This window comes from Dunckerocampus dactyliophorus, chromosome 6, assembly GCF_027744805.1.
Source record: "Dunckerocampus dactyliophorus isolate RoL2022-P2 chromosome 6, RoL_Ddac_1.1, whole genome shotgun sequence".
NCBI classification, from domain to species: Eukaryota; Metazoa; Chordata; class Actinopteri; order Syngnathiformes; family Syngnathidae; genus Dunckerocampus; species Dunckerocampus dactyliophorus.
The window spans coordinates 11,700,993-11,723,682 of record NC_072824.1 but is presented as its reverse complement, the minus strand read 5'-3'; the positions used below and the strand labels follow the sequence as shown (position 1 = coordinate 11,723,682).

Sequence of the window (22,690 nt, the reverse complement as noted above, 5' to 3'; positions counted from 1 at the left end):
TTGTTATCTTGTGTAATTACTTGGATCATGAAATCTGAGCAGCTCACTGACGGGCAGAGAGTGCGTGGGCCACACACACACCGGTCTCTACATTAGGTACACCTGCATCCAATGAGATGCAGTACAAGAGATGTAAAATAGGATTCACAAAGATAATTATGCTATTTTTTAGATAAAGATCTCAGAACATGTCATGTGATGTTCATTTACTGTAGGTTAAGACTGGAGTTTGCATATGAAGGCCTGTTTTGATTAAAGCAGGCCAAATAAATGATCAAAACACACACACAATCAACAAACACTAAAATGAGACACATTCATCACATTGGTATTCACCATGCTTTTTGTTTATTAAAACAAATGTAAGGTCAAAGTTTAAGACATGCTAAAAAAGTAAATACCATCAATAAAAAAGCTGACAGCTCAGCTCTGTGTTAGAGTTCTCAGCTCAGTTTTCGTTGGTAATTTTTTCCAAAGGGTCAGAGGAAAACTGAAACACACAAAAACTGTGTGTTTTTCCATAAGAAAAACGTAAATCCAATGAATCCATTCCAAAATATTAACAAAAAATACATTTTAAAGAGAATAATGTGAGTTTTACGTGCAGAAAACAATGCAAAGTAATTATCTATGACAAATGATGAACCCTATTGTTGATGTGGACTTCCCTATACCCCCCTGGTGAGCTCGGCCACAGGAGCGCCATCGTCGTACTTTGCAATGATGCTCTTTCTTGAATTGAATAGTTTTTCTCACCTTCTTTATCAAATGATGAATTCTTTGGCCTCATGGCGGATTATTTAGCAGTCGCACTAAAAAAAATGCATGGTTACTGAGTCAGCGACGCGCAGAGTGCTTTGCTTTGGACCTCAATCGGACTACTTTGTTACGTGCAATATTGTGCTAAAATCAAGACAGTGTACAAAAACTGAGGCAAAATTTTGGCAAAAATTTTCAGCGAAAACTGAATCATACAAAAACCCAGGTTTGAATGTATTTGTGTTAGTATGATAGCTTCTTATGTGTTATTTCAACTTTTTTTTCATCACACCTTATCACTAATGCTTTGTGATGTTCTGATGCAGGCCATGTTTAATTTTATTTTTGGACCGTGTGCCAGACTTTGGACATAACCCGGTAACTCCATCAAAAAGTAAGCAAATATTCTAGTAGTATATCTTTGATCAGTAGAGTACAATGATCAGCTATTTATTTCTAATTGAAAACGTATACAGTGCTGTATAGGCTGTATGTAAAATATGTGACGTGTTTGCTTTAATTAGTCAAAGTGCAACAGCAGGCAGTGCGTCTTGGGTCAGTCATAGTAAAAAGGTAACTTGGTGTCATTCCGGGGAGGGAGGTAGTGTAGGTGAAGACAGAAGGTTGGTTCAAAGATGGGATAGAGGCACACAGGTTCCATCTCTTAGAAAAGAGTGAGGACAAAGCAGGGCTTACAGTTCTTACAAATGGAGGGCTTGGACCAACCATGAGCCTGCTGAATTTTGGGTTCAGGTGGCGGTACGGCTCAGTTCCCCGCTGAGGGGCACCAACCCTGCTACGTCCAGGGTGAGGACTTGCTCTTGCCTTCACGGTCCTCCAGGGCAGGTGTTGCCTCTTGAAGCGTTTCCTCCGCCGAAGAAAGCTCCCGTTTGCAAACATATCAGCTGACATGGGGTCCAGAGTCCAAAAGTTTCCCTTCCCGGGAATGCCGGGCTCCCGCGGGACCTTAACAAAACAGTCGTTGAGGGACAAGTTGTGCCGGATTGAGTTTTGCCACCCAGGAAACTTGTCCCGATAGTAGGCAAAGTTGTGGCTGATGAAGTCACAGATCTGACTGAGGGTGAGTCTCTCTTTGGGACTCTGCAGGATCGCCATGGTGATGAGGGCAATGTAAGAGTAGGGAGGCTTCACCAAGGAGGTTCCACCCTGGAGCTGGTCCACTAAACTACCTAAACGGTTCTGCCTGCCTGAGTCAAGCTCTGTGTTGTCAGTAGCTTTGCGGTCCAAAGTCATGTTCCTCCGTGTGTGCGGGTCCATATGAATAAAGACAAAGGAAGAACTCCTACTGGCTTTCATTGAGCTGACTGCATCTTTGACTTTTAACACGCATCCTCCCCTTCCTCCTCCTCCTCTTACCCAAACAGCACCTCCTCATGCAAACAGAGAGAAGAGTCCACAGTTTGTTCTTTATTATGCTTACACTCACTGGCCACATCCTGAGCTACACCTGCATACTCCAGTGGGTTCCAATGCAAAAAAAATGCTGAAAAGCATTTTGAGCCTCTTATGTAACTGATATGCTCAGCAAAATATTACAAATGAAAAAATTAGTGTACACATCAGCACTTTGTCCACCGTAAACTTCATATTTATGGATGCCATCCATCTCTACACTGCTGGTGTTTCTGCAAAACATGCTGGTAAATGTCTTACTTCAAATGATTACATTCACATAATTCCCTTCAATCCAACAACATACCGCACGCATGCATTGAACATTGAACATATTACGATAAGTTATTGCTTCATTTATATCCTGCATATATTTGCATTATACAATATTTGTCAGTTCTTTACTCTTGCATTCATTGCAACTGTGCAATAAGAGTGACAGTGCATTTGCAATAATTTACATTTATGTATTATTTATTCATCTTCAGTCTCTATTAGTTTTCCATGTATTATTTCCTTTCTTCTTTCTTTTCTTTCACCACTGAGTAGGTTATCTGTTGCTCTACATTTTCTATTCCTTTCTCTCCCTATTACTATTGGACACGTAAACACAGTACATTATGACAGTAGGTAAGATTTGCTTCTTCCTGCACCTTTTGGGATATGATGAATAGTGCTGCAGGGCAAACCTGATGTTCCTTTATGCAACTTGATAAGCATGTCCGAAATAAACTAAACCATTACCATTAATGGGGGTTCGGCGTCTGTGAGAGCGGAGGACATTGAGGAAATATGGTATTTTGACTTTGGTTTTCATTTGCTGCTAAAAATGCCCATAGAACTTTTATTGAATGAAAACATCTTAACAGGCTGGTTTCATGTTCTTGGTTCGTTCATATACTACTCACAAGAAGTTAGAGATATTTCACATACATTTCAGGATGAACCTAAAATGGACTACTGTGTAACCTTCACAGGTGAACTTCATTTGAGCTGATTTCAAATTCACATCAAACATGATCAATATTTAACGCACAACTTGCTATTGTCTAACAGAATTGTGCATATCGCTAACTTTTTGTGAGTAGAATATCATTTCCTAAGCTAGGACAGACTTTCTGGTTATTGACAATTACAGCACGACGTCATACGTTTTATAAAAGCATCAGTCCACGTGAGGCCTCCCACTGCGGAGGGAGGTCCATGCTGGACTGAGAAGTCTCACTAATGCGCACTACTTCCCTTAAACTCTCTATGCCATGTTCTGTATGTTGTATAATACAGAATTATCAACCCTCCTTTTACATGACTGTAAACACGTTCTTTCAAACTGGCTTTTAAGAAACAAACAAATTGAGGATATTCACACATAATTTAATGCCAAGACCAAAAACCCATTGCATGCTCACACAAAATTCACATTTTACATCCTCACAAACAGTCATGCTAAGAAAATCAGTGCACCCCAACCAAGAAAACAAATTATGGTGCATAAAGAAAACAGCCCAAACACTAAGCAGACAAAACATCCAAATATAAAAATAGGTAACATAAATAAATGGCACCTTTTAAACACAGCCAACGTTACAACTGTACATGCACTTTTTTAAAAACAGTATTTTCATAGATATATTTCTACCACAAATAACTGACGTTTTAACCACCAGTCTTAAAACAACAAAAAAGGTGTGTGTGTGTGTGTGTTTACATTGCTGTGTGGAGAGTGCAACGTCTAGGAGGTGTGTTTGTGCTGAGTGGAGGTGATCTTCACAAAGTTTCCACACTTGAGGCAATGTGAGCTGGAGTTGCTTTCTTTTCTTGGGATGTGCCAGCAGTTGTTACAGCGCACTCTGTACTTCTTGTACCTTTGAAGAGATCATGAAGAGGGGGCGGGGGGAGTTTAAGTTGAGGGAGGCTCACAAGATCATTCTGCAGATTCAATGTAGCTGTTCTAACTATACAATGGAAAGCAAAGTTTTTCTAAATACGTCCACTTGGACAATTGTCAATTGAAACTTTATAAAAAAAAAACAAAAACAACAAGAACTGACTGGATGACAATTTGTGTTGTCAAATTTGCATTTTATATATATATATATATACATACACACACACACACACACACACACACACTTTAATAACATTTTAAAATTTCATTTTCATGAGCAGATTCTTGCTGTCAGTTGCAGATTTTACAGCTTATCCATCATTTACATGAAAAAATATCAATTTGAAACTAAACAATTGTGTTTCAGTGAAGTGTGCCTCGCAGCTGTGATGTGTACAAGCTCATGTGACCGACTACCTGATGCCACAAGCGTTGCAGAGAGGGGTCCCATCCTCTGCATCTCTCCACATGGGGGTCTTTCTGGTGCAGCACGATGCACATATTTTGCTCCCTAGTGAGACATCGGACAGTACATTAGTTGGTGCAGTGGATATTTCGGACTATATTTTAAAACCCTCCTCTCGCGCAACTTAAGGAAAAATAAAATGGGGGAAATTCAAGGCACTTTGAGCGCCAACTGCAAACTCCACACCAAGTTATACAGAGGACCAGAAGACGACAAAGTACATCAAGGAACTAAAAAAAAATACTGAATACGTCACCTTTACCACAAGGAAAAAGAAAGGCACCACACAAAAAAATTGATGGACACTGATGGAATAAAGTAATCAACACTAAAAAGAATTGCTAATCAAGAACTGGTATTGGAAGAGTTTCACTACTGGGGAATAAGACAGCATATCAGGCAATACACCTCATTTATCGTTAGGTTACTGTTTAATCTACAGCCTACATTTATTTTCACATTATTCAATGTTTTTCAGTATATTGCTCCTACATTTTTTATCTTAATTTTTTTTCCAATGCATTTTATTTTTTATTTACTCTTAATGACTCATTTTTATTTCATTTTTTCTTCACTGTATAAGCCATCTACTGCTACACATTCTCTATTTTATCTCATTAGAAAATGGTGACACTTAAAGACAGACTAATTACTGAGAAATAAGCACTGTACAGTAGACGGCAGTTTTGCAAATGTGTGTAGCAGCGCCCCCCTGTGGTAAAAATATACTTTAATAAGTAAATACCAAGCGTACAAGATGCCCATTTTAACCTATGAATAAGGCTCCTAATAATAAAAAAAAATACATGTATTACACACTTGCAGTAGTGTTCGTCTCCTCCTCTGAGCTGCTGGTCGTCTGGGATGTTCGAGTCCTTGTCCTGGGTTTGCGCACACTCTTGTGGAGCTTCTTGCTGAGGTGGAAACATCACACTGACAATATGAACCACAGTGCTGTTTTCTATAAAGGTTATGTGTAAGACTAACTAGAAATGCATGGTAGACAACCACAGCATATTCCACCAGGCATCCCTCAGTTGTTTACTATACTGTGTATGTACCGTGCCATTAAATAACTTCTGTTGAGAGTGTATTGGGGGAATACAAGAACTCCCCTGCAGGTTTAGTATTAAACCTGGTGTCCAACATGTGGCCCAACTTATTTATTGGCCCTTGGCATTCTAAAATTAAAAGTACTGCAATTTCTGGTTTATAAGCCGCTTGCGACATCACGTCTGCTTCTGAAGAGTCATTTTGCGCACACACCCTCGTGGGAAACACTAAGAAATGCATATGATGCGGCTTTCCACTTAAAAGGTGATCGATCTAGCAAGTGTCCAAAAAAGTAATAAAAATCCACTATCGCCAGTGGGTTTCGAGAGGCTGGACTACTGCATGATGGACAGCATATGCTCAAGGGCTAATTTGCCTCGAGATAAAAGTGACAGAGCAACAATGAATATGAGCTAAAGAGAGAAGTCATTAATGACATCTGTTATTAGATATTATACTAAGCTGCTTTGTCATCGATAACGGGTGTGCGATCCATGAATAGACATCAATTTTCACATAAAAGCATCCAGTATTCCCTTATTGTGACTTTTCCAGTCGCTCTATTGCAACCTACTGATGACAGTGGCCACTTCCCTCTGAGAGCATCCTATTAACAGTCTCGCAAAGGCACCGTTCTCTTGATTGTTACGTGTCGTCTTGGTCTCATGTCAAAATGTGAACAGCATGATAAAGGACTGTTTAAATATGGAACCAGGACGTTTAATCGGTTGATTCATGGGTACACCTCTGAGTTTTGCGATTCAGCACCTTGTTAGACAACAGTAAGTTGTACAAAAATTAATGAAACACTGAACAGCTGGATATGTGCATTCAAAAGTTAAGGGACATTCCAATTAAGTTCACCTGTACTGTAAAGGTTATAGTGCATTTTAGGTTTATCCTGAAATTTTACCCGAATTTTGACTATCCTAACTTTTTGAGACTATAGTAATATATTATTGACCTACACTGGATTAGTTTTAGCACAAAATGAGTCCGTGGCCACCGCACCCTCCAATTTTACTGCATGCGGCCCATGAAGAGTGGTTGGACACCATTCTAATTAATCAACTATTTTCGTATTCAATTAATCTTTTTTGAAATTTAAAAATGTAAATACCGGTACCCTCTAATTTCAGCCTCTTAAATGTGAATCTTTGTTCATTTCCTTTGGTCAGCCATAAAAGCAGATGACCTTTAACTTTGGAAAACAGTGATCGACATTTTTGCCTCTTTTCTGATATGTTGCAGAGCAAACCACTAACTGTTCGTGTTGGGTTCATATTGATTTGGTTTTTCTAACCGATTACTCCATTAATCAAAACAGGCTTCAGGTTAACTGACTAAGAGAACAATTGTTAAATGCAGCCCTGCAACCTTGTATTAGTTTATAGAATGGAACGGAGTGTCTAGCCACGTGTGCCCTCACCTATATTTTGAGGTTATCAGCAGCCGGCATTGTTCCCTGCTGTCGTCCAGCTCCGTATCTATCCGGAATGTCACTCCCTGCAAGTGTGGGTTTTGGATATCCACGCTGCGGCTGGGATTGGGTTGTTTTCTTGAAATTTTGGTTCTCGGCGAGGACTTGGGTGAACAGTGACGTGTTACTGGGGGATCATTTGGCTCCTTTGGTCTCTGCTCTGAGGTTACTGTTGTGGGAAGAGGGTGTTGCATTGGACTGCGGAAGTGATGATGTTTCCCTTCAACGGGATCTGCACTCTCTGATTTGGATGACATGTTTTTGCCGTCTGGTTTTGAGGGCGAGTGCTGTCCACTGAGCATCCACGTGAGGTTTGCATTGTGGTCAAGGGTGAGAGCTGGCTTTGATAGGTCCACAATGTGCAAGTCAAAATCAGTAGTGTGTAAGTCAAAGTCAGTAAGACTACTAAGGGATGCATTGGGAATGTGCTCAAGTGACAAAGAACTTCCACTGGGATGAAGATGTTCAGCAGAGGAGGCACCAGGTTGCCCCTCCAACTTGTCAACACTAAACATAGTTTCTCTTTTAGTTTGCTGAGGAGACGCTGGGGGAATGTCTCTTTGATTGATGGATTTCAACTCTTTGACACAGCTCTGAGGTTTAGAAGCCAAGAACTCTTGCTCATCATCTATTGGAGTGATACAAGTGGATGTCACTGCAACAGGTGTTGGTCTGCATGCATGCTCAAAACGGTCACCAGTTTCTGGGTAGTGTGCACCTTTTATGGTGGGCGATAGTGCCCTTACATTTGGTTCCTCGTGTCCTTGATCCATGAGTCTCTTACACTGCAGGTTGATCAGACTCAGCACTCGCCAAGGGGTGTGGCCTCCAGTCACCACCTCCCCTCTCGACCTCGTCTGCGTCTTTGCTTTTGTCAGCATGGTTTCATCATGTTCAAAGGGTGACAAGGACAGGGTGTTAGAGGTTTGAAGCAAATGCGCACCATCGTTCTCCTTGACAACACTTTGCCAGGAGGACAGTGTACTAGCATCCATTACGCTGCTGTGCATGGGGGACCCCAGTTTGGAAACTTCCTGGAAAAGATAGAGGAGCGCGGATTCTGAGACATCTTGTTCCGTCGCCTGGGGTCCCGCCTGTGAACCTTGACCTGTGCTCATGTTGAAGCAACGTCTGCATGATGGACATAAACAGCTGTTAGATCAGTGCTAATTTCCTCAAATAGACACTGTGCTGCAGTCGCCAGATGTCATCCGCTTGAATAAATAACTGCTGACACGGCATCTGTAAAGCTGAAGTTCACCATGAGGAGAGGGTGCTGCCAATTATTGAGTACAAATAGAATATTACTGAGTTTTGCAAAAATACATCATGTACAGTCTCCCCTTTTAAAATAGCCTTCCTGCAGAGAGTCTGGTAGTTACGTAGTATGAGTCTGGGAGTGTTTGCAATGTAGAATGATATCAAATCAGGCGGTTTTCAAAGCATGGCAAAAAAAGTCTCCCCGCAGAATAGAATACAAGTGATTCCTCCCCTACTGCCGCCCCCCCAATTATTGTCTGGAGCATATTTTATGGCATTTTGTTTTGCTCCCTCCAAACTGTTTACCATCTTCTCTGGTGATAATCAATAGTGATAATCAACTGAAGTTAAGTTATATTTTGTTATTTTCCCAAGCTGCTGCACCTCCCGTGAAGTTTCCTGGCACCTCTCAGGGGAAGCCCACAACTCACTGAATCGACACCGTGCCTCAGTTAATCGGAGCATAACATGTGTTCCGCTTTAACCTGAAACTGAAATTTGAAGAGAATGTGCTGCTAATTAGTTGATACTAACATAACAATACTGATAATATAAACATACAGTACCAGTAAAAAGTTTGGACACCCTTTCTCATTCAATAGCACGAGGAAGCGTGTTCAAACTTTTGACTGGTAGTGTATATTATTGTAAAAAATGCATCCCTACCAATAAATGCCTGCCCCCAATAAAAGCCTTACTCTTAATAACTCTACTCTTTGCACAATTGACTTTAGTGCTACTATCTACAACTAAAACTTCAATTTTGTGATTTAAAATGCAAAATAATACAGATGGAAGTGCCATAGTAAGAGTTTACAACTGATTGTTTTTAATTCTAGTTATTGACCACATCATTAGGGACAACACAAGCCTAATGTAAAGTAGACTCACACAAAGCACAATAATAGGTGACAAGCCCCTAATAACCTATTCTGCACTGGTTTACAATGTAAAGCTCTTGTACTGGATCATATCAGATTTTCCAAGCGTTAATAAAGATGTGGCTGATGAATGCACAGTATATTAAAAGTACATTAATATATTTTTCCAACTATTACTTTTAGAGTACGTTTGGGAAGGAGAACCTGAAACAATGATCACGTTCATACGGAATGTAATAGGTTTAATGTTGCTTAACACTTTAACTTGTGTGTAGTTTACAGTTACAAACAACTCACCGACACAAAAGCGGCAAAACAGTCAACATATCCCTTCAGTGTTGAGTAAATGTAGTTTTCGAAGTAGTTGGGTTTTTTTTCAGTGATAAATCGGCGGCCGTCTTTTGATCTCCATCGTCTCACGTGAGAGACTTAAAGTTCAAAGCGTTCTGGGCATTTTGCGACAAAACGATCAAATGTGCTAAAAATATGTAAATAAAGACACAAACGAGGACTATTTGCGTTCGTCTTCCTCACCTTACATCGATGCTCGGCATAAATGTGTCACAATGTGGCTGTCATTTGATACGCTTTTTGCCGGCAGCCTTTTTTGGACCAGTCAGCGCGACACAGGTGATGCTGCTTACTCTAATGACACCTTCATTAATTACACAGTCCATTTAAACTTCACCGTCAACGTAGCCTCCATAGCACATGCTACATCAGTTTGTAATAGTTTTGCACTTTATGTACACTATTGGACAAAAGCTAACCATATTGTAAGTAGAGCATCAACATGCAAAAAGAAGAAACAGCAGGAGCAAGACAAAAAAAAGTATATATTTATTTGTATAACAACGTAGAACTGTTGGGCAAAATAACATCATGTATTCAAGGTGAGAAAAATGGTATTCAAACAGCTTTAAAATGTACTTTATTGCACAATTTTAAATACTTGCCATTTTAAGGACACATTATGACATATATAAGTGACTTACATGTGTGCGTAAGTTGAACAGGTACAGTAGAATTAAATAAATGGGTTTGATGTGGCAATGCTAACATGGAGCTGCTCTGAACCACATTACAGGTGGTCCTCGGTTTACATTGTTCCGCGTTACGATGTTTTGTGATTACGAATGTGCTCCCGTAAATTAATTCAAAACTTAATTCTGGTCTGTAAACAAGTCACTCGTTCGAAAACTAGCTACAGCACGCCGCAGAAGAATACACAATGTGCTCAGTATTGGCCGCACTTGACTAAACCGCTCGACCGCACGCGACCATCGCTAAGCATAAATCATATTGTAACGTCTACTAGAGGAGGTGGTCTGACAATCTCCTTACTGCAAAAACAAAAGAGGCTACTGTTGGCCGAACCACGCCAAAACAACCTCAGCAAAATCAACCGTCTTCTCTGCACGCAGCCAGCCTCCTCGGCCCACACGCACACAGTCAGGACTCATGCCACATTCACGACTTCAGTGTCAGAAATCGCAAAACTCTTAAACATTACACATAACTGCCAAGTTGCTACAGTATTCTTGAGTATGTTAAAGGATTTGCTCCTATGAGAGCGACAGTTTTTGTTCTTTATTAAAAAATGACTGTTTCATTAAATTACTGTATTTTATGTCCATGTGTTCTGTGTGCAACATGAGGGATTTAAGTGTTCATTTAGGTATGACTTCCGACTTACACTAAAATATGTAGCAACGGAAGCCGTTTGCAACCCGAAGACCACCTGTATATTAACAAAACCTTCATTTGCGCTGACCGCTCAGAAAAGTCTCCTTATAATGTGAGCAAGTTTTGACTTTACACTTCCACTCGGATGTGTTTTGAAATGTCTATAGTGATTCAGGAGTTGGACTCCATTGACAGCAGCCACAAGCACTACAAATATAAAAGAAATGCGCAATATTAGTTCATATTTGACAAGTGAAACGTGATGATAAAGGTTGTGACAGTGAAATGATAAAGAGCATTGTGTAGCGATAGTTGTGCGTATGAGCTGTAACATGGAATGTTCCATTCAGCATAAAAAAGGAGTATTTATAGGGCCACACTGAAAATAAAAAAAGACAAAGTGCTAGAATTTGAAGAATATAGTTGTAATATTAACTCTCACAACACTTACATTAGTAGTTTGAGAGCCAAAGTAGCCTTTAAAAATGGACAATTTCATGATTATAAAGAATGACCCTCATTTTTTTATTGTGTATATAACATATGCACGAGACCATTAAATCTTGGTAAAGTACATTATACACATTGTAAAGTTGTTTTATGTGAATATTTCTGGGGAAGGGGGTCCATCACTTTCACAGCATCCTTAAAGGAGGTTGTGACTACAAAGAACCACTGCTCCAGAGAACAGCATCTGATGCTTTTGCGTTTGTGTAGGTATTCGGACATTTACTTTTTCTCCTCATATGACAATGTTTTTCTCGTAATACAAAAGATTCCTGCCTGCCTTGTTGCGGTTTGGCATTTGCTCCCATGCATATTTGCTAATTATTTCCCTGCTTGAAATTGTGACAAATTATTTTTTTTAATGGTAACATAAATAGAAAGTGTTTTGATCTGCAGGGGAAAATGTGAGATGCTTCTATGAATCCAGCAGAGGGCGCTGTCTCATAAGTAATTCACTTAACATTTTCCAGCAGGAAGAAGCTTTAGCCTCTCGGTCTACTGTATTTTGGCTTTATTCTCGCCTCATAACATTATTTAATTCCTATAACTTTACCACATACAAGTATTTGTACTATTTTGTACTATTTTTTTCCTTTTCAGTGTGGTCCTGATACTCCCTTGTAAAAGGTGGACTCAGAAATCTTGTTTTAACAAAGAACATTGTGCGATTGAGCTTGCCTGAGGACCTTGCACATAAATAAATAGGCAGGTTTTAGATGTAACCATTGATTTCATTGTGGTCTGAGAGAGTCCGACTGCCTGATCTCATCTGCGGCCCCACCTCATAAACACTTAATTTGTTAGTCAGGGTCTTCAGGGGGAGTTGCTACGGACTTCCCAAAAGCCATGCATTTCCTTCCTTATGCATGGCGTCTAGTTTGTAGTGATCCCGCCTTTTCCTAGTCTTCTCAATGAGGTGTGGGAACATGGCCGTCCACATAGAAGTTCCTAGTAACTTTGGGTAAAGTTATCTCCATGCCCTCCTGCTCTGGAGTGAGAATGATCTGACATCCCAGCCGGGAGTTTTCCTGGAGCATGGGCGCCATGTCCAGCATGTCATCCTCCCTAAAACAACACACCGATCTTTTGTGTTCTACATAACACTTTACATTGTAATAATTCAATTAAAAGTCAAGCCTACCTCTCGAGGGGTTCGGGCAGTGTGTCAAGATGGTCGGCGCTTATATACACATGGCATGTTGAACAGGCCAGGGATGCCTCACATGCCCCTGAAGAAAAATATACAACACAAGCAACAATTACCTTCAATAAAGTGTCCAGCAAAACAGACAGCTATTGTATTACATTTCCTCATGTTAGCTTCCTAAAGAATATGAGACCCAGGAGCAGCACGGTAGATAGTGGTTAGCATGTCTGCCTCACAGCCCAGAGTTTACATGTTGCCTCGGGTTTACGTGGGTTTTCTCCGTGTACTCCTGCTTCCTCCTGCATCCCCAAAACATGCATGTTAGGCTAATTGGATTGTCCATAGGTATGAATGTGAGTGTTAATAGTTATCTATACAGTATGTGTCCTGTGATTGATTGGTGGACCAGTCCAGGGTGTACCCCGCCTCTGTCCGAAAGTCAGCTGTGATAGGCTCCAGCTTACCTGTGACCCTAAAAAGGGATACAAATGTATGCATGCATGGATATAAGCACTCACCTTCGAGTTCTATTCCATTCTTGTGAGCCAAATACAAAACATTGTCTCCCACTTTGGCTTTAATTGGGATCCTCTGGCCGGACCGGTCTATATACACCACATTAACCCTGAAAGGCAGTTAACACATTCATATCAAAAAATAAAGCTGATGAAAACTGTTATCACAGCTATGCAGCTGCTCAATTCTTATCCTCTTGTAGGAAAGGCCACATTAACAAAAAGCCTATTCTTTTAAATGGCTCATTTCCTGCATCTCCTGAACGTTCACTATTTAATATGTACGAATTTTGTTTGAAAAATGATACTTAACATATGAACAAAATGCAATGTCGAAGTTTACTGTCACAATGACAAAGACAGGTCCGGTGTCAATCATGTCACACAATAGTACAAATTCCGTCTCTTTTCACAATAAAAGCTTTGCAGACTTACACGTCTTCTGCGTTGTCTTCATCGGAACTGTTCTCCTCGCTGTGGTACAAACCTAAGCAAAAAAAGAGGACACAAGGCCAGAAAGTACTACTTGTCTGGGCGGTGAACATGCCATGAGAATATTTGACTTATTACTCCATGTTTCACAATGCCGTTTCAGTAAGGTTACACAAGCGTCATTGAGCGAACTGTTGATTTTGTTGACACATTGGAAGGCAGCAACATTAGCTCCAAAGTGTCAGCCAAAAGGCGTTAAAGCAACAAGTAGCTGCTATAATAAGACGTAACCAAGCAAGCGACGTTAAACAATTAAACAGGGTGAAACTAGAAAGCTGATTCACTCACCTATACTCGTCTGTAAGTATCGATTGGTGGTGCGGAAACCATCCGCGGAGTTTTTCCTTTTTAAATAAGACATACAGGTCTTTAACCTGGAAAGGGGATATGTGATACAGTCTGGTATACCTCGCGAAAGTCTCAAAGTCAGCCCCATGCTGGAGCGAACTGCAGCGGAGGCCGCCATGATTGTGTTTTGATCATGTGGCCGACGTCGGCCAATAGGAAAAAAGCTCCGTAAAAGCACGTTGCTGTGACACTAGAGGGAGCTGTAATTCAAAGTTGGCATCTGTGACAACCAGCACATTTAAAAAGAAAGGGCGATATAATATCTAATTAAATATCTAATTAAAGTGGAATAAATATATATATGCCGTTGTGAATTTCCCTCTTGGAGATTAATAAAGTATCCATCTATACTGCATTTAAAACTGATGTTTTTGAATAATCGCCCTCTTGCATTGGATCTAGTTGCATTAATCAGGTGTACTCTCTTTTATAACATATTTCAGTAATTATATTGCCCTGGGGGGTGCTACATTTCATGCAGACAGGCACAGGTTTGATTCCCGGCCAGGGCCCCAACAACTTAGCCATTGGAGATGTCCAGCGCAGGACCCAAGCCCGGATAAAATGGGAGGGTTGCATCAGGAAGGGCATCCTTTGTTAAAAACTAAGCCAACTAAACCATGCGATTGACTCGCTGTGGCGACCCCTGATGGGAAATACACAAAAAGAAATTACAAATTGCAACAAAGTATTTAGATTTTAGGTGCTATTCTGATTTATGTTTATATTTCTCTGCATTTCAAAGCTCACAATTAGCCATACACTTATGTCAGCAAGCAGAATTTCAGTTGATGATGAATTTGCTCAATAATGCAATATACCTCTATGTATCTACAGTAAGTTGCTGCAGGATGGAGTTGTGTTTGAATCTCCTTTGGAACATCTCCGTGTGGAGTTTGCATGTTTCCCTCTGGGTACTCCAGCTTTCTTTCACATCCCAAAAACATGCATGTCATCCCAAAACATGGTTGTCTATATGTACCCTGTTATTGACTCCAGAGTGCGCCCTGCACAACCACGTCGTGACCCTAATGCGGACAAGTGGTATAGAAAGCGAATGAATGTTTTTAATCTGATTCTTTATGCAAGACTTAAAGCTGTGATGATACAGAGTACTGTATTTGGATGTGTTGACACGTGTTGCTGTTGCTACTATAATATGTTCAAGCTGCAGTCGTCTGTTCAAAGACTGTCAGGCAGATGTCTCTGTTTGAAGAAGCAGAGGCAGCAAGAATGAAAATACAACATTTTGTTACCCGCTGATTACGTGCATCAGTCCAAACCTGCCTTGCTTTGTTTTCAGCTGCTCCAGAGGGAGATAAACCTAAACAAGAACTTTGATGCAGGTTGGCCATGTAGATCATACAGTAGATCGGGTGCGTGACCCCCGTGTGTGAGGATGGAGAAGAGATGTCGTGTCTTGAGACTCTTGAGATTGATTTGACAGAGAGAAAGAAAGGTTATTCTCCAAAGAGTAACTGATATGCTATTGGATGCCTTGAGAGAGCAGTAAAACTCAGAAGATGATGTTGACATTTCTACACCAGATTTATCCACTTGTGTGACTGTATAATGACTGACGAGCCGTCCCACTGGGATCACACTATAATTTTTCTTTCTTTTCTTATCGTGCTTTTTATATACAGTATGTAATAAGTTGCACTTCAGGGACATTTAGGCCTGTCTGAAAGTTGGTTTTGAGGAATATACTTACCTCCCATCTGGCCACAGAGGTTCCTCCCATGTGGAGGGCTAGACGTCGCAAATTGGATGCTCTCATGTTGACTTTTGTATTTAATAGCAAGCACAGGAATATGAATCATTACACTTAATGTTGCACCTGCGCAGGATGAGTGTCCAGGGACAGTTTACCTTTCTGTAAATGTGAAGCACCTGTTGGTCATTGAGCCTCTTGTCCTGCAAGTGTGCGTGCGTGTGTGTAGGGGTGTGATGGGTGGAGACCATAACACATTTGGATATAAGGTGTTCCCCGACTGCTCTTTTTGGATATACTCCCCTTACATCTTGCTGACTATGCCCTATAGTAGCTCACACACCCCTCAAACAAACGCACATAGTCCATACCTCCTTCAGCACGTCAGTCATGCAGCTTTCAGGAAAATGTGTAAGGTATGATAAAGCCATCAGCTCAGTGTCCCCTGGATAACACACTGTATATACAGTACTATATACTCTATGAACCGTTCATGTTTCAAGCAGTGTATGAAGTATTAGAAAACACACACACATTTTCCAGTCATCATTTTAGCTTCCTTTATCAGTACTTCCATTATTCTTTTTTACCCAGAAATTCTTTAACCTCTTGGATATATTTCGAGTTTAGCTCATGTGATGCAATGATATGTGACAATCTGTGCAGCCAACAACACTGAAGCTTTGCTTAGTCTTTGATTTAGACATGATAGCGGTTCCATGTCGTCGCTTGAGATAAAAGACACTCTTTGCCGAGGGAGCTTCCAAATCCTGAGCAGAGAAACTCAGGGAGTGCAAAACATAAGCTAGCCCTACTGTACAGTTGTGTTGGAAATGTATTTTCTACAATTGGCAGTTAACTAGTAATCTCATACTTGATGATTGGGCAGGCACCCGAGAGACTTTAAATACAGTGTTTGCTACAGGACTGCAATCTATATGTGGTGGTGGGGTTTGGGGGAGTAGCTATTGGTGTCATCTTCTAATTTTCATAACTGGCCATGACGCACATGCATGTAATTGGATTGGATGATGTGGGAAAGACGAATAACGTTGTGGGAGAGACAAAAAGTGAGTAAAAAAGATGAAAACTAAAACATACATTACCGGTCAAAAGTTTTAGAACACTCCAATTTCTCTTTGGGAAAAACCTACATTTTTAAGTGTTAAAGGGATAGTTCCGATTTTTTTACATGAAGTTACATAACATCCCCATCGGCATTGACTTGCCTCCCACTTGGTCTCCTAAGTCCAGTTCTGGTCAGATTTCCGTGATGAAGAACGTAGTTCCACTTAGTTGCTGGGGACAATTAAGTAATGAGTTTGGCTTCTCAAAACAATATGCGTTCAAAAGATTAACAAAAACGGCCTCTCAAAAAACTCAAACCTCACAAAACGCTCGGCATGTGTATGTGACGAAGACGCTCGCATCTACTTCCGCGATGGAGCACCGAGGCCATCTTGTTTACGTATGTGTTCCACAGCGAAGAGTGTCTTTGTCACATTCACATGGGTCTCCTTTTGTCCATATTGGAAAAGACATTCAGCGTAGTAAAAATGTAAAGTATTTACAGTGGAACCTCCAAAGTGTGTGCAAGGGGAAAACTGTCTCCACCATAAAGCATTTATTTACTGTACAGACATTTGACATTCTTAACTGTTATACAAGCATATCAATTTACACATCATAATATAATAAGACAAAATAAAACTAAAATAAATTAAACTTACACAATCTTTGGTGAGGAAAGGCCGAAAAATCTATTCTAAAAAGCAAGTTGCATAGTTTCCAAAATGCTGTGCAGTTGTTCTCCCTAGTGAGCCATTGCAAGTTCACTGTGTGCGTACGATAATCACATTCACATTTTCTTTTCCCCTTTTTTAACGTTGTGTCAGCCTTACTAGAAGTACATTATCAGGTGTGGCGATCTATTACACAACTGACTTGAATGAGAGTAGTTATTTAATTCGTCTCAGTTGTTTTACAGCTCTCCTTTGGGCCTGCTTAGAGCTCGATGGATGTCAGATGGCAAGTTTTAGGGGAAAGCAGCCAGGAGCTGGAAGGACACAGCCAAGGGCATTTGTAAAGACTTGAAACACTGAAAGTCAATTTAGTGAGCTTCCTTTTTGTCTTCATTCCCAGCTTTTAACTGTTAAGACAATATTTAAGTTTGTTAAGACCTTCCGCTCAGATGACTCAGACAAGTCTCCAATAAGGAAGCCTGCCAAATAAAAGCTTGTTCCTCGAGAAGACAACAGAGATACTTGCCATCAGCGTGACTAAGCAAAGCATCATGGGAGCTGTGTAACTAAACCATCTGAGTGAAACTGTTATGATATTTATGTGTCGACCATGAGACACTCTCACTATTGTGTGTCACGTATTTAAGCGTCCCACTGCGGCCCGGGGTTGTTTGTAATTAATGACCTTTTTCCCCATACACACACAACAGTACAAGCGGCACAGACGGCAGCGGCGAGGGGTTTGTTTTTCTTGAGGACTCACTGTGGTTTAGTGGTTTAATGGTCTCGCTCTGAGACCAGGGGGTCACTATCGTGTTGCCTTTGACAGACAGCACTGACCACTCATTGTTGACCTTTAGCAGAGGAAACGCTGCAGAGAGGTTACAGCCTGGAGGTCACAGAGGTGCCACAAATCACATGAGCGCACAGAGGAAGTTGTAAATCTGCTCCTGTATTTCTGGTGGTTCTATTTCTTTTTCACCATCACCAAGGAGGCTGTTTGTTGTGTCTTGTACACCAATTGGATATGGGCCAAGGAACACATTAAAGTTTGGTATAAAGGTGGCTCTCGGATTACCTATGAGTTCCGTTCCTAAACTGCGATGGTAATCGAGTTTTGGTGTAAGAAACTGATCAATTAAAAAAAAAAACAATTCCTTATGTTTATCCCTGTGGCTGTCTTGCACACAGGGGGTTACAAGAAGTGAGAGACAGGTTTAGTGAGAGGAGTAAGTCTCAATACTGTAAAGAGACCACTACGCTGCTTATGCTGTTATCACTGTCCATTTCATAGGAGCAGATGCTTTCACGCGTTTAAGAATACCATCTTAATCCTTCATGATGGTCGCCGCGTTTCAGCCGCTGAACAGGGTATGCAACCAATGTTGATTTCTCCACTTAGAGTATTACAGCGTCTACATTCAATTCCACTTTCACTTTCTTTTGCGGCCTACGACCAGACAAGTCTGACTCATTGCCTGGGGAGTCATAATGGAGAATGAACTTAAATAGTTAACTAAGAAGGACAAAAGTGATGTTGTCCATCCAGTGTAGCGCCGGAACTATGTGTTACTGCGCCGGTCTGCCAAGGAACGTATTACTCCACTGGTTCTCTTTTTCTTTTTGTACAATATTAATAATTAATGGCAATGCATGCAAAATAGAAAAACTCAGAACAACGTAAACCAAGGCCCACCTGTTTCTTCCTTCCTCCGGCACGATTGGAAGAGGTGGGGTGTGATTGGTCATGCACGCGCACATCATACGGAAACTGATGCGATCGCTCCTCACCGTTTTTTTATGATATCCGCCACTTTTCATCATACTTGTAGAAATATAAAGACTCAAAATAATCCTCAAAAATCAAAACACACATCACACTCACTCACCCGTGTGTACATCTGCAAGTGTACTAAAGACGCATGATTTCATTAATGCAATTGCTCCTCCCGCAACATAAACATATAATGCACAATATATCAAAAAACAAAAAAACTTGAAATAAGACTAGAAATACTCCACAAAGGCAAATATTGGGTAAATTGCAGTAATATAGCAGTGTACAAGTGATAGCACAAGCAAAGGGGCCGAAGCATGAATGTTCAGTGTCTGGCACGGTTCAAATGGCCTAGTGACGAATGGCCTTACTGCTTTGCAAGTCTTCGTACTTCACATAACTACTGGTGTAGCCTTCTTCTCCTTCTACTTCTTCTCCTTTTCCTCCTTCTTCTTCTCCTTTTTCTTCTTCTTCTTCTCATAACATCCCTCGTTGAGGCTAGTCTTTGGAAGAAGTGTCACAAAATGGCCAAAAAAAGCAAAACACACCAGCAGAGTTAATCCAAACTCTGGGTTGTAATGCTGTTTTTGGTAGAACATCAACTGGATAAGGCACATTACAGATATATACACATAAGGAGCAGTTCATTGAAAGCAACCATGTGGCTCGTCTTTTTAGTTTTTGGACCACCGTGGAGGTGGCTAAACATTACAGCTGTTTTTGATAATTTGATGTATTTTACTGGGAATAATTGAAATATTGAATATCATCTGTTGTATGACTGATCAGTTGCCATGTTCACCACCTACCAAGGTTTTTCAAATAGCCCATACAAAACAATTTTCTTGGGCAAGCACTCTTGGCAACATCTCCGACCAGGTTTTGAGCTGTGAGGAAACTGTTACTGGCCTTTTTAAAGGTCATGGGACATAACAATTTGCCTGTAAAGAGGCAAGTCTATGTCCAGTTGGGAAACTTTATCCCAATGCAATGCTTTGAAAAAATGTTTCCGTCTTAGTGCTCTTCTACCACACGTGTACAAGAATTCTCAAGCTTTTACAGCTCAGTCCAGAGTGCTTTGTTGAAGCATTGTTAATTACTTACTTATATAGCGGCTCAGTGTTTTGATATGACTGTAACATTCAGTAGATGAGTAAACTCCATAGTGCTGCCTTGACGAATGTATCCCTGTTTCCATCAAGCAGTACAGTCCGTTTCACTTCAGTTTAATGTAGGACGTATTTTTCAACATTTCCATTGCAAGCCATCCATTCCATTCCAATCCATCAAGCAGTACAGTCCGTTTCACTTCAGTTTAATGTAGGACGTATTTTTCAACATTTCCATTGCAAAAGGTCCCAACCTATCCAACCTGTACAAGCCTTTCTTTGATGTACAGGTGGCAGTCGTATGTTGGGTAGAACTGTGTGTTGGTTGGTCAAGAAAAATTACAGTTGCTAACAATGAACTGAACCACTGTATACCATTTGGAAGAACTACTTGTGTCAATGTCAACTACATTCCCGAGAACAGTAAAAAGTTTTCCATCAAGAAGAGCCTTCAGCGCTGTGCTTTGGCCTTCTTTAAAAGGTCCAGAACTGCTAATATGTACTCATTTTTCCTACACGGCATGCATTTTGACGTATTTGTGCACTTCGCTGCTCTGAGGTACGCATACACTCCAGAAAAAATCCACGAGCTGCAGCAATGCTGCGATTGGTCAGCATGTAGTGCATTATTTCCTGCCAGTATACGACTCATTCAGAGCCCACCTCCGCGAACGCCTTTTCCTCCAATTTTGGGTATACTGTCTGTTGTGCAGCTGCAATAACACTCCCTTTCTCTCTTTAATTACCATTGCTCACTCACAACAGGAAGCTAATAATCTATATCCACACAGACATGATTATTTTCAAAAATGCACATTACCCCCACTCCGGTGTTTAAAAATGTACATCCACCCATGTTTTTCATGTCCACATAAAAACACATTCACCAACTGTCATGCAAATTTTGGCCAATGAGAACTCTGAAAAATCAACCATAGCGGACTTGGTCTCGCATTATAACACATCTGTTCATTATGTTTGAATTCTAGTGAAAGATTAGCTGTACAATGACATGTACATTATCTTTAAACTCAGCGCATACTTACATGAAGTCCAGGAAACATCATCATGAATGTTGTTTTTATCGCTCTTGCGTACATGTACGCGCGTCTACAAAATGAAACCAACACCTATATGTCAATAACTTCATGCTGTTGTTAAATAAGTTTTAAAAACATGACATTAGTAAAAAAGCAGGCTTCGAGACACATCTCAAAATAAAGCCTGGAGCTCTTCTAACTATATGTCAGTCAGCTACAGACATGGGAGCTGTAAATTTGATCATTTTGTTTTTCTTCAGCCAATAGGGTAACCTAGCATAATATTATTGGTGCTATGAGTGTAAAGTTAGCACTGTAGCTCACATAGCTACAGTATGTCGGTATTGCCAGTGTTTGTGTCCCTCTGTCCCTCTCCGAAATGTTACGTTGTTGTAGGTGATTATATGACATCTATTAGGTTGGAAAAGTGCATGAAAGATACAGACACACAAATGGCGTGGTCTCAGCAGGGTTTACCAAAAGCACTTTTAAACTTTATAAATTCCAATATTAGGACTAGATTTGCAACAACAGAGTCACTGCTAGTGGAGCGCAATTATTTGAGATCAATAGCCCACATGCTCTTTGTGTAGACTCGTCACCGCTTATATTTCCATCGAGTATTCCATAAGAGGGGTTGACCATCTTCTCAGTAACTTGTGGTTACCCATGGAGGAACACTGGCCTACTTGGAACGACAAGACAGCCAACCGCAGGCCTTCTGGTGTTGTCACGGCAACAGAATGACTGATGGATTTCTTGTGTAGGGAAAGCAGGACCAAGCCTGCGTGTGTGTTGGAAGTCAGAGGGAATTACACAATGAACACCAAGCCACAATTGAGTATGTATGCCTGAGCAAATGCATCTGTTTGTGTTAATTCTTCATTAAAGTGACTGATTAATTGCCTGTGTGCGGTGTGGAGTTGAATTATGACTGTAATTATGACTGTAATCGATCAGTCGTGGTCCATACATTTAGGCCTAAATGTCTCTCTTGGGACAATAAGGTGTTAACTCCATGACAGACTGCACTCTGTTTTATGCCGCAGGATCCAAGACGTTGGAGCTGTAAATTGCATGGACTTTTAGAAAAATGCCACATCTTTTTGGAATCAACAGGAGTTACTAGCAGGACTGATGATTTGAGAGTGGAAAAAAAGTGAAGTAACGGTCTATTTTTGAGTTTTTGTCCTTTATAAGACCATAATGGGGAGACAGTCAACAGTTCCTTATATGGTATTGACTGTGCCATCACTGATTTTTAGCTTGTTGACGACATTGTCTTATCGCCTATCTCCTTGTTGTCGCTACAGTGATGACGCGTGGCTCATTTCTGCATGTCCTGGCACACTGCATCTTCTTCTTTCAAATGAACCCTCATCCCTCGCTCCGCTTTGTGACCAAAACACAACA

The 22,690-nt window shown here is 40.7% G+C and overlaps 2 protein-coding genes across 2 annotated transcripts; both read right to left on the bottom strand.

Moving 5' to 3' along the window:
- Nucleotides 1-428: 428 nt before the first annotated feature.
- LOC129182628 (forkhead box protein D1-like) lies at nt 429-3,377 on the bottom strand. Its single transcript, XM_054779002.1, has 3 exons — nt 3,347-3,377; nt 2,927-2,995; nt 429-1,919 (listed from the first exon to the last, which is right to left on the bottom strand). Exons 1-3 carry the CDS (start codon nt 3,375-3,377, stop codon nt 1,276-1,278), a joined length of 744 nt encoding a protein of 247 aa, XP_054634977.1. The 3' UTR covers nt 429-1,275.
- Nucleotides 3,378-10,018: 6,641 nt separating this feature from the next.
- fdx2 (ferredoxin 2) lies at nt 10,019-14,013 on the bottom strand. Its single transcript, XM_054779164.1, has 5 exons — nt 13,836-14,013; nt 13,491-13,542; nt 13,059-13,165; nt 12,535-12,622; nt 10,019-12,458 (listed from the first exon to the last, which is right to left on the bottom strand). Exons 1-5 carry the CDS (start codon nt 14,011-14,013, stop codon nt 12,302-12,304), a joined length of 582 nt encoding a protein of 193 aa, XP_054635139.1. The 3' UTR covers nt 10,019-12,301.
- Nucleotides 14,014-22,690: the final 8,677 nt, after the last annotated feature.

Bases quoted from the DNA above. Each gene is read 5' to 3' on its own strand.
- LOC129182628 (XM_054779002.1), bottom strand. From the start codon at position 3,377: ATGGACCTCCCTCCGCAGTGGGAGGCCTCAC. The intron at 2,996-3,346 runs GTGGACTGATGC...GGGCATTTTTAG, and splicing joins TCCGCAGTGGGAGGCCTCAC to CAGCAAATGAAAACCAAAGT. The intron at 1,920-2,926 runs CCCATTAATGGT...TCCAGGGTGGAA, and splicing joins GCTCTCACAGACGCCGAACC to CCTCCTTGGTGAAGCCTCCC.
- fdx2 (XM_054779164.1), bottom strand. From the start codon at position 14,013: ATGGCGGCCTCCGCTGCAGTTCGCTCCAGCATGGGGCTGACTTTGAGA. The intron at 13,166-13,490 runs GTAAGTCTGCAA...ACTGCCTTTCAG, and splicing joins GAAGACAACGCAGAAGACGT to GGTTAATGTGGTGTATATAG. The intron at 12,623-13,058 runs GTGAGTGCTTAT...ATTTTTCTTCAG, and splicing joins GAATGGAATAGAACTCGAAG to GGGCATGTGAGGCATCCCTG.